Below are 12,322 nucleotides of genomic sequence, written 5' to 3' on the forward strand. Positions count from 1 at the left end.
CTTACTTTAAAGGAGCTTTGGCCTGAAGGAGGGGAGTGGGATCAAGTGAAAGTGACAGGAGCCAACCCTGCAGATGATATGAACCAGATGGTGTTTGGATAATGAGTTTGTCTGGTTTACTGACCAGCAGCACCGAGGAGAGTTGAGCAGATCCAGGCACGGCAAAGTGACAACAGGATCGAGATGATCCAGGCTTGTCCAGACGTTTTATCTACAGCAACTGGTCCGATGTGTGTAAAATGACTAGAGCCAGGGTCCAGGATTCGATCTGGGAGACCTTAACAGGTGAGTACAAAAACGCTGGTAAACAACTGGGGATCACTAAAAGGAAAGCAAGATGTTCTGGGAGGCTAGGGTTTACCCCAATGGTTAACACTCTGGTTTGGACTGTTAACCGTCTCTTACACCCTGCTGATGATCCCCCAACCGAGCTCACTGACGCCATCTGGTGGAGAACAAATGGAGGTGTAGTAAAGTAGAGCCCAACAAGTTGTGGATTGTTACAAGATGTACACAAGTACCAGCTGCTCGAGTCTTTAACTTTTATAAATTTGTAATCTCTCCCTGATTACAAATCACGGACATTTCTTAAACTACTACTTATAAAGTAGTTTAAGAAAAAATACTTGTTTTTTTAAACTATTTTTGTTGTTGTTTTACTTCTCACTTCAATTGGACGGTTTAGAAAAAAAACTAGTGATGGGTTTCTGTTGAATTATTAACCTCCAGCAGCAGAAAACGACAGGTGTCTCCATCTGCAGGCCTGAAATGGAAGCGCCTTCCTGCTGCCTCCTGCTGCCACCTACTGACAGGAACTTGATACTACAACTGCACTGTTTCAGCTATGCTGTTAATTCCGCAAAACTAATTGAGTTAATTCACTTTTCAAGCACAAAGGTCTGTATTTTATGTGTTTGATCTCTTGAGGAAGATGTTTCTCTAATCCCTGTGACTGAATTATTATAGATTATATAATATATTCAAGATTATATTCAAAAGGCTTTGTAAAATAATGGTTTCTTTTAGAAAACATAATTTCCTCAGGAGTCTCTGGTGGAAAACACTAACAGTGAACCAGATCTGTCAGGACGTAACATATACTGAGCTTGCCTGCTAATTTCATTTAGTTCAACTGTGATTTAACTTGTTAGAAAAGTCAACAATCATTCCAACACATTGCAGAACATTTTCTTCTTCAGTTGGATCAGTTGTTTGTGTCAGATCAAATATGCTCAGTTTAAAATGCTCTTATTTTGAAATTATACCAAGAGGCATGACAGCGAGCAGTGCTAATGTTATCACCTGTTGCTAGGTAACGTCAGAGTGCTTTGATCAGCTGTGAGATAACAGGCAGCGCGTGTTCCAACTCTTCCATTTATGTGGAATCTGTCTATCAGAGAAGCACAAAGAGAAATCTTTTAGAAATCCTCTCAAAATGAATCGCTTTGTTTTCGATACTCTTCGAGACATGGGAATTTATATTCCCAGTGAAGCTGATTGTTTATACTGTGGAGACGGTTGGTTCTGCTTCTTCCACTGGCAAGAACAGAACCTCACGGTGAGACACGACAGACTGACCACTGTATTTCAAAAACTGAAAATGGATCGCTTCCTTTGCGAAACTCTTCGAGATATGGGAATTTATATTCCTGATGATCAAGCTGACTGTTCCTACTGTGGAGGAGGTAGGTTCTGCTTTTTCCACCGGCAACAACAAGAGCTCAGGGTGGACACACCAGAGGACTTCAGGTTGGACACACCAGAGGACTTCAGGGTGGACACACCAGAGGACCTCAGGGTGGACCAACAAGAGATCAGGGTGGACCAACCAGAGGAGATCAGGGTGGACCAACCAGAGGAGATCAGGGTGGACCAACAAGAGATCAGGGTGGACCAACCAGAGGAGATCAGGGTGGACCAACCAGAGGAGATCAGGGTGGACCAACCAGAGGAGATCAGTGTGGACCAACCAGAGGAGATCAGGGTAGATCAATCAGAGGACCTCCCGGTGGACCAACCAGAGGAGATCAGGGTGGACCAACCAGAGGAGATCAGTGTGGACCAACCAGAGGAGATCATGATGGACCAACCAGAGGAGATCATGATGGACCAACCAGAGGAGATCAGGGTAGATCAATCAGAGGACCTCCCGGTGGACCAACCAGAGGAGATCAGGGTGGACCAACCAGAGGAGATCAGTGTGGACCAACCAGACGACCTCAGAACCCTGACAGAAACAGAACCAACTATTGAAGAGACCCTACCGATTCCTAGTACGAGTTCTCATATTGAAACCATACCAAAAGATGAGACACTGGCCAGCGATGATGTTATCAGCTCTGGTAAAACATTTGCAGGACTCAGAAAGTTGTATGAAAACACCCCATTAACTTTAGCAGATCCTATTTTGGTTGAAATACCAGAAAGAAATCCTTTAATCATCATAAGGTTAGATTTGTATTCTGACGAGATGAGAGAATTAATCGCTTATATCAATCAACGAGCCTTGATTGAGGTGCCAGAAACTCTGGGACCAGAAGGTCAACGTGATCGATTTTTTACAGAGACTGCAGAACTTTCTTCCACCAGCGATGCAGGTCAACAGTCTTGTTGGACCGCTTTTATTGGGTCTTGTAAGCAAACGGCAGGAAGAGTTTATCACAAAATTGATGAATTTGCTACATCTGTCTTTGGAAGAACTGTGATGCCGTCTCCTCAAGTAGGCCTGGCAACCGTTCTGGTGATCCCTCTAGTGGTAGGTGGGCTCCTGAAACTGACAAAAATTGGTCGGCTTTGGCGCTAGTTACAGACCGGCAGCAATCCAAGAACAACCTGTCAATGACTGGTTCAGTTCTGTTTCTAGATAGAATTACAACAGAAATTTTGTAATTCTACAAAAAAATTACAATTTATTTTTGCAATTCTACAAAATTTAGTAGAAATTTTGTGGAATTACAAAATTTTCTGTAGAAATTTCCTTAATAGAAGCCTACAGAAAGAAATTCACTAATTTTTTCCCAAAAATTAATGAATATTTAATAAAAATTCACTCATTTTCACTACAATTATTGAATTTTAGTGAAACTCACTAATTTTAGTGAATTAGTAGCGACTAATACTACTAATTAGTAGTATTAATTAGTACTACTAATTAGTAGTATTAATTAGTACTACTAATTAATAGTAGTATTAATTAGTAGTACTAATTAATAATTAGCACTAGGGTGGACCAATTATTAATTAGTAGTACTAATAGTACTAATTAGTACTACTAATTAATACTACTAATTCACTATAGTGAAAAAGTAAATTTCCCTATTTAGTAAAATTCACCAGTTTCACTAAATAGTGAATTAGTAGTGACTAATAGTAAATTAGTCACTACTAATTAGTAGTATTAATTAGTTCTACTTATTAATACTACTAATTCACTAATTAGTACTAACTAATTCATTATTTATTGAAATATTCTCTTCCTAAATTCACTAATTTCACTATTTGGTGAAATTAGTGAATTTAGGAAGAGAATATTTCATCAGACTAATTTATAAAAACATTTCTACTGCAACATAAAGACTTGAAATAGCAGTTAGAAGCCGTCAACATTTGTACATTTAAACAAACTAAAATGAGAAACATTGACAATGATAACATTTAAAAATATACATAAAACACAGCAAGTTTACTTAAGAAACTCTGTACACTGTATCACAGTTGTCCAAAATATATTTTAAAATATAATATTTGTAAAGAAAACAGAGCTTATTCTAAAAGATACCTGTCATATCATGTCAAGAAGGATGATGACCTTTGACTTCCTCATCAGAGTCGAGGAAAGATTGACCTTAATGATGTGATCAGTTTTATCCAATCTATATTTGTCAACAAATAGTCTCAGAAAATGTGTCTGTTTATGTTATGACATATATTTTCGTTCTTCAGTAACATTTTGCTTAATTTGACCAGATGGTGGCGCTCTGAGATTATAAATCCCTACTTCTGTGTCTCTGAGCGTTTCGATCCAAATGTATCGATCCAAATGTATAAACTTAATTAAAATCTCAGCCGTTTCTAGCCTAAAACATAACCTTCATTGCAGCAGAATCTGTCTAAAATCTGCTTAGTAAAGTAGATTTTTATTTGTTCAGAAATGATTCTGTGTTTTAATCTTTTAGTCACAGCCAGGCGGGAGGTGTGGCGAGAAGGACCTGGCAGCCAGGTGTACTTGGGTGTGGCTGCGGCTCAGTCAAAGCAGGAAGCAGCCTACAGATTTCTCCAGAAGATCAGCACCGAGGGACGGAGGAGTTTGTTTTTATCCTCTTCAATTCACTCAGAGGAAACTCCTAAAAAATAACGAACTAAACTAACTAAGCGTTGAAGGTGAGCAGAGTCACAAATGAAACTTTGGAAAATTTTCTCTGCGTAATTTTACGTGAGTTGTTGCGCAGCTGCCTTTGCGCCAAATCGATCTTTATGTAAAACAATCCGGAAGAAAATCTTCATGTCTGTGAAAAGGTTCAAATTTGCTCCCCTGGATTTGTCATGTTTTAATGTTCGTCATAACTGACGATAAAATGTTTATGACGTTTTTAACTCGCTGGTTGTTTAATGTTTTATTGTTTGTATTTTTGGTAATTCAGTTTTTTAAAGGAGTAATTATTTTCATTTTGGTTAAATGTTGTTTTTTTATGTATTTAATGTGTTTCATCATTTCTAGACGTGATCCGAGTGAAAACATAAAAGTGAAACTGAACTCAACATTTAGTCATTTTAATGACAGATAAAATGGAAGCAGGTTTTAAAACGTGATTTAAAGTGAATAAAATCTAATTTCTTGTTTACAGGTTAAAACATGTGGAAAGTTATCCCCTTGTTATCGGTGCTGATCGGGGCTCTGTGTCCTGCTGCGGAGGGTGAGGAACTGATTTCTTCTGATTTGCTTTTAACAAGAAATTTTTAGTTAATTGTGGTTTTAGAAGATCCTTAACCAAATGTGTAAATAATTAATATTATAGGGAATATTCCAGCGTCCATGGGGAGTGTCTGTAATGTGAGCTTTATTGTAACATTTACTACATTTTTCTTCACTCCAATGCAAACTTCATTCAGTTTTATTAGACCAAGTAGTGCACAGCTGCTTGTTATGCAATTATAATAAACAAAAATGATGATTGCAGAGTAAATATTACTAAATTATTAAGTAGTTCACAGAGTGTCTCTATGTTTTTGTGCATCGGGACAGGAGCTGCCTTTTCATGTCAAATGTCAGCAAAACTCTGTTGATATTTCGCTAAAGCTGAAAAAACACAATTTCACAATTGTGATGTTTCCATTAAAAAAGAAACGCGATTACAGTAAGACGTAATTAAACTTCAAGCCTTTAAAAGACGCCGTGCCATCATCCTCCTGCCACTTCCTGTCTTTATTTGTAAGTTAGTTTTGTCTTATTTCAAGACAAATAAGACAAATATTAAAATATTTGCACTAGAAAATAGACAAAAACTACTTGGTAAAAGTTTGTGATTTTGCAGCATGTAGTGATTTTAATTATGGAAATCTGAGTCAACAAGGCGATGTACTGTAAAAATGTGAACAAAGCTGTCAAATTTTTACTTGAATGTTTTGTAGGTTTTACTATTAAGCACTATTTATGTCAAAGTTTGATGTTTGGACGTGGCATGTGTGGAAAAGTTCGATATGAGACTCATGAAGCCACAGAGCCTGGTGGTCACTTTGGGTTTGTTGTTTAGGTTTAAAGTCACTTTCTCCTCGTCTTTAAAGAGAGTTTTTCAAATATAATGATGAGAACTGAGTTTAGCTCTTCATTCTGACTCCTGCAGGAAGACCTCTGCTCGAGGTGAACAACAATCTGCAACAATACCAGGCAGACGAACACTCAAACGTCACACTGACAGTCTGGGGTCCAGTCAACTCTTCCTCTGATTCGCTGTACATCAAATTGATTACAATGGAGTCAGCGACGAGGATTTATCGGTATGACAACAAAGATCTGCCTGATCCATATATACATGATCAGTTCAAAGGTCGACTCCAGTGCGACCTCCAGCTCAGGAACGGGAGGGTTGAGTGTCTCCTGTCTGACCTGAGGCTGAACGACGCAGGACGGTATGAGGGGATTGTTGCCAGTAATGGAAGAAAAAAAGTCACAAAACTGGAGCTTGAAGTCAGAGGTAAGCTTAAAAAAACTGAGATATGAAACTGTGACCAAGGATTTTACTGTTAACCAGGATAAACCAGTATTTTTATTGTCATATGCCAATAAAAACCTCACATTTTAAAAATCTTGTTGCTCTTTCAACTATTTTGAATTCTGCTTTTTGGATCAAAACTGATGCATGTCACAGGTGCACTGTAAAAAATAATTTTGAGATGAAAAAGATTTTAACTAAAACATTAATAATGTAATTATTTAATTTTGTGGCAGTTACTTATTCTGAAATAAAGCTGTTTGGAGTAAAATCTACTTCTTCTAATTAAATTAAATAAAAATATTTTTATTTGTGTACAGTTTTGTCAGTGAGTTTAGCTTACTATACTTTCACAGTTTTTAAGTGAAAAGCACTTCCTGTGAATGTCTGTCTTTTCTTGTTTCAGTCAGAAAACAGAACCAAGACACGAAACGTTCAAATGTACAGACTGAAGGTGAGCGCTGCTGTTCAACATTTTACACTTTTGAAAAAGCAAAGTTCCAATAAATCACTTCAGATTTCTTTCTGGTTTCTTTGAATAGGGAATGAACTTCTTAAAGAGACAGAAGCTCAGTTTCAGAATTTTTATGACTGAACTTGACCTTTGCTTGATTGTGTTATAAAATTATACTATGTGGCAGGATAACCTACAGTCCTACTGCTTTAGTAGACTCTATTTTTCAAATGGATTTGTTTAAATTATTAATTTATGTTTTCTACTTGAATATACTTAAATTGCTGAATTAACTTTAACTGAAATCCAAACATGATAAAATCTAATTAATAATATTGGTTGTAATATGTTGTCTTAATTCAATGAGTATTTTTTTAAAGTACACCTGGTCAAACTTTTCCACGACTTCTTGAGAGTCGGCTTCAGTTTCCTCACAGACAACTTGACATTTTCTTCCAGGATTTTATGATACTTAAATGTCTCTTTTTTGGGCATCTTGAAGTTCAGACATTGATTCCTTCAGTATTTATTTCTTTGTCTTACTGCAGTCAGTCGATTGTTTTTACTGACCTGGTGTAAAGTAGTTCCTCTTACCACACCCAGGTGTGTGAGGAGTTGTTTCTTGGTCACCTGACGGCTGGTTGCCCTGGGCAACATATTGCTCACAGAAGCATGCTCTTAAACTCAGAAGGTTAACTTAGTTCAAAGCTGCAGCTGCCATTGAAAGCAGAATTAACTCACCATTTTAGATCAAATCAGTTTAATATTGGAGTTCTTGCTGAATGATTTTACATTTTGTCAACAAATCAAATTTTCTGCAGGGACTGAGTTATTTTTGGAGCTGTTGAAGGTCAATATGGTTTCAGCATCTTTTTATATTTGTGTCTTCTGGTAAAAAACATTCTGTGTGTTTTCTAAGAACTTCAAAAATGTATTTCTTTTTGTTTCATCTTTTTGCAGATGTCAAGCCTCCAAATCAAGAAAAACTTCAAAAGCCAACACAACGGGGAATGTTTGGGATGTATGCAGCACTTGTTTTATTTGTAGGGGTAGTTCTTGTTTATTTAATTGTTAAATTCTGCAAGTGTCACCCAAATGACCCCCCTTTCATGAAATAACTTGCCTTATCATGGCTCAGTTTATCCCTTTCTGTCAAACCAGGTTCACACTGACTGATAAAAAAAAAAAAAACGTGAGATTCGAAAACATTTTTGCTGTGGCTTAAAAGTAAAATATCTTGTGCCCCCTGCAAGATGCTGTATGCTAATCCTTAATGTCTTTCTAGACAAAATTCTCCTGTTAGATGTCTGGAGACGCCCAGTGTGAACCCAGTTTTACAGTAAGGGATAAATGGCGGGTTGAGGAAATGTTTGCTGTCTCAACTCACCTATAATATACAATCTGTGGCGTCCTTGGAGATGAGAAGCATCTCTTAAAGCTGCCACACCATTTGAGGTATGCGACTACCTCGTTTTCTATTTTGTGTTGTCGCAGTAATAATGGTGTTATCGCCATTATTGCTCTGAATCACAAAATAAATCCTGAGGTATGTATTCCGCAGCTCATTTGGGTTTGGTCTCAGTGCTACATAAGTTGAAGTAGCTATTAGCTATTTAAAACTAAATAGCTAATAGTTTGTAAACAAGCTAATCTTTGTTCTTCTATGAAAAAGATACAGTTTACATTTACCTTTTGGTGGATATCCAAAAGCACAAGTGAGGTGATTCCACTGAACTTGTACTAGTTGGTTACCAGTGTAAGTTTTTTTTTGGTGAAGCAACTGAAAACAGTATTGTATCCACAATACAATATTCTGTTGTATCACCTTTAAGTCTGAAATGGTGAACAAATCATGATGACATACGTCCATGTGACGACGTACGTCCATTTGATGACGTACGTCCATTTGTTCACCTTCAAACAGAAACACTTCAGATGTTACATTTAAGTAACATTTACAGTGACTGTTAAAACAAGTTAAGACTTCCAAACATATGCTACAATGCAAGTTTGTGGTCAAGTGAGATGCAGTCATGGTAAAAAGAAAGTACACCCACTTTCAGTTTTAGGGCTTCACGTATCAGAACAAAAACATCTGGTCTCATCAAGATCTAACTGCAACTTTGGTAAAGCAAACATGTTGCCTCTGGATCAGTTTGCTTTTCTAAAGACGTCAGAGAGGCAACATTTGCTCTGAGAAGTAAATGTTGCTGTTTATTTAGTCTATTATTCTACAGTTAGAAATAAAATGTGAACAAATTGAAGGCATTTAACCAAAAGGTTAGAGAAAAAACTAAATACCCAGAGCTTCATGTCAAAGTTCATGACGAGTCAATTAGAGAAACACTAAAGTTTTAACTGAACCACAAGTTGAGATGTGGTTCAGTTACACTAGTTCAGCAAAAATTTATTTTTTAAAAATCAAACCGAGCCTTATTAGGTAAGGCTGGTAATTTGGACTCATTTTCAGAGATCCTAGATCCTAGGAATAAACCAAACGAACAGTTCTTTTTACTATGACTGCAGGCCAGACGGCCAACCAACTTTTATTCTGAAGTTTTTAATCTTCAAATAAAAGGCTTTCTCAGACATGGCAGTGCGGATGCCCACAGGTCTCTTTGTGCCCCTGGGCAAGGCACTTAAAGCATGTTGCCTCCCGATCATCAGGTCAGTGTTTGAATGTGCATTTGTTAGTGCAACAGGTGTGTGAGGCTGCAGTATAAAGTCCTTTGATTGGTCGGCACGACCTGCAAAGCTCTTCATACGTTCATTCACCTCTGATTGTTTCATGGGTTCCTCTAAGATTTACTCAGGTTTGATGTTTCTGAGCTTTTCTCTAGTTTCTTTTATTTTTAGGGCTTTAAAGAATCAAATGTTGGTTGAAGGTTTTGGGTAAAATATGTGTAATTATTATTTATAAATTGCAAATTTATTGACAGAATCTGACTTGATGTTGTTTTTATTGTTGATTCTATGTTGCATTGTATTTTTTGTGTTTGATTTGATGTAAAGCACTTTGAATGCCTTGCTGCTGAAATGTGCTATACAAATAAAATTTGATTTTGATTTTGATTTATATCTGTCTGTTTCTTATTTATGATGATTTTAATCCAACTAAATGTTCCTTTGGTTGAATTTTTGCTGTTTTACTTTGTTAAACTTTCTTTCTTTTAATTTTTTGTTTCAGTCTGAATCTTTTGTACTGCAAGAAATCCATGTAAATATTTGATTTGTGTTGTAAAAATAAAACTCCTTGAGGAAATTAAGTTAAGTTTTTATTGGAAGAAATTATCGTTATTAAAATTTTAACACATTCTTTGAAGAGTGGAGCCCTGCACTGTCCCTCTCAATTTACGCTAAAATGACATAAAATCCTGTTTTCTACTGAAAATGAATCAGATTGGTTCCATGTTTTAACAGTTTTTATGTAAAATGTGCATAAAGTTTCCATAACTAAAGGTAAATATCAATCTAAACTCAGCAGCTGTCGAGCTGCTTGTGTGTGAAATTAAGAGACCAATGAATTAATAAACCCATGATTCTTTCTACATTCAACCTATTTTAACTTTATTTCTAACAGTTTGCTCTCCAGTTCATCCCAAAGTTTCTATTTTTAAAAATACAAACTGAACTTTTTTTGTGCAGAAGATCTAAATAATTTTATGCTACTTTTAAAACTGGATAGTTTAAGGATATTTAGTTTCAACATATTTTATGATTTTTAATCAAATAACTCAGATTAAATTGCAAAAAATCTAAACTTATGTGTTAATCATTTAATAAATTTTTATGCTTTTTTTTTTTGCTTTTATATAGAAACAAATTTACATTTAACAATATTTTGTTGGTTTTGAAGCATTAAAATACTTTTTGTATCCTGCAGTTTGCTGAGCCGAGTCTAAACGAACCAAATGTTCTCATCAGAAAGTCAAGATGAAAATAAATTCCTGATGTGTGTGAAACATCGATGTCTCTGTTCCTCGTTCGGAGGTGAATCTGGTCCAGCAGGTTTTTACTCAGTTTGATTTGCTGCTCAGTTATCTGTTCAGCTGCTGGGCTGCAGCCAAGAACATCAGAGGAGTGGCCATCGAGTCCAATGGAGGAAACACGAAGCAAACACGATGTAAGATCATCCTCTGGGTTAATGTTTCCCCTGAAACGAAACTTGATTTGAGACGACTTTCTTTCTATTTATGTTAAATTCTTAACCTTCCCAAGAGCAGATCCAGATTTGATCTGCAGTGTAAAATTCAAACTATTAAATAGTTCTGTGAAATTATAAGCTTTTTAAAGCAACAGTTGAATTTACACTGCAAAAACACAAAATCTTACAAAGTATTTTTGGTGTGCAAATATCTTAGCAGACTTGAAGTAAGACAAAACTAACTGACAAGTAACTTTCCAACAAGACACAGGAACTTGTTTTAGTCTATAATTCCTTAATATTGATGAAAAATTTCACATCTAACGAGACATTTTCTCCATCTTAGAAGTGAATAATTTGTCAACACAACTAGAAGTTTTTCATCAATATTAAGAAATTATTTAGTCAAAACAAGATCCTAAAACTGACTGAAAAGTTACTTAGTACATTTATTTTAAGTGTACTAAGATATTTGCAGACCAGAAGGACTTGATAGGATTTGTTGTTTTTGCAGTGTACAGAGTTTCTCTGGAAAATAAACCTTTGATTCTGTGTTTTTAATTTGTATTGGTTTGTTAACTTGAGTTGATTTAGAATAAAGAGATGATTTTAGCTAATTTATCCAGATCTTCAGCTGATATTTTTCTTTTGTTCCTCCAGATTCTAAACTATTTAACCATAACCAGACATAAAAACATTAAAATTTTACATATCAGTCACATTATAGCTTCTGAATATTTAAAATGACTCCATAACAACTTCCCCTCTTATTTTGACCATTTTTACAACATGCAGCTACTGTAGCACATTTTGATTCATAAGACATGGAAAACATTTATTGAGGTAATAAAACAATATTTCTCTGCCTCAGATTAGGAGACAATCTGCAGGAAATGAAGCTCCATTCATATGAAATGTTATTTAGCAGGTTTTTGCACTTTAAATAGCACAAGCAGCATCTGTTAGGATCTGTATCTCATTCCAGGCGTGTTTCCATGACAAGGTTACTTTGTGAGTCCTAAGGAAACTTTTGTTGTTTGATTCTGTGAGTTTTTCTGCTTTTCTCTGCTGTTGATCAGCATTATTAGAATCTAAAGTTTCACAAACATCTTTAAAAACAGAAACTGGATTAAAAATAAACTTTAAATGAGCTAATCTGACAAAATCAGATTGGTCTGCAGTTTAGAAATAAAACTGAAGTTTTACTAAATCTGATAAAAATAGAGAAAAACAAGCATTTTATAGTGAAATTAAAAGGTTTACTGGTGTAATTTGGACCAGCGGTGGATCAGAGGTTATATACTTTATCAGACCAAGAAAATCTCCTTATTGTGACCCTGAAATATAACAAACCATAAAGAAACGTAGAGAAATCACAGGTTTTTTTCATTGAAAAGTGTTTTAATCATGTTTTAGCTCACTTGTTGTTTTATTCCTCTGTAACCGGATCGGCCTAAAGCAGCAGCAGTTTTAAATCTGGCCTCACATCACAGTTTGGTTTTTAGGAGGGATCAG

General features: G+C 35.8%; 2 protein-coding genes across 6 annotated transcripts in view; both read left to right on the plus strand.

The window, feature by feature from the left end:
• The window catches only part of LOC122820925 (zinc finger protein 420-like), a 175,621-nt gene that overhangs the window by 32,242 nt on the left and 131,057 nt on the right, over positions 1–12,322 (plus strand). The window lies entirely within an intron of this gene.
• LOC122820993 lies at positions 1,386–9,681 on the plus strand. 3 transcript variants are annotated; one of them, XM_044098775.1, is made up of 6 exons: positions 1,386–2,759; positions 4,176–4,380; positions 4,845–4,913; positions 5,841–6,191; positions 6,616–6,663; positions 7,624–9,681. In XM_044098775.1, the coding sequence occupies exons 1-2, from the start codon at positions 1,436–1,438 to the stop codon at positions 4,352–4,354; spliced, it is 1,503 nt and encodes a 500-aa protein (XP_043954710.1). In that variant the 5' UTR covers positions 1,386–1,435; the 3' UTR covers positions 4,355–4,380; positions 4,845–4,913; positions 5,841–6,191; positions 6,616–6,663; positions 7,624–9,681. The 3 variants fall into 3 exon arrangements, with proteins under 3 accessions (XP_043954710.1, XP_043954708.1, XP_043954709.1); XM_044098773.1 differs by having other exon boundaries at positions 1,386–2,755; XM_044098774.1 differs by having other exon boundaries at positions 1,386–2,755; positions 5,841–5,994.

This window comes from Gambusia affinis, linkage group LG18 (genome assembly GCF_019740435.1).
Source record: "Gambusia affinis linkage group LG18, SWU_Gaff_1.0, whole genome shotgun sequence".
NCBI classification, from domain to species: Eukaryota; Metazoa; Chordata; class Actinopteri; order Cyprinodontiformes; family Poeciliidae; genus Gambusia; species Gambusia affinis.

What these genes read in the sequence shown, in the direction of transcription:
- LOC122820993 (XM_044098773.1), top strand. Translation starts at nt 1,436, where the DNA reads ATGAATCGCTTTGTTTTCGATACTCTTCGAGACATGGGAATTTATATT. An exon ending in TTCTGGTGATCCCTCTAGTG is followed by an intron (nt 2,756 to 4,175) that starts GTAGGTGGGCTC and finishes TTAATCTTTTAG; the next exon opens with TCACAGCCAGGCGGGAGGTG.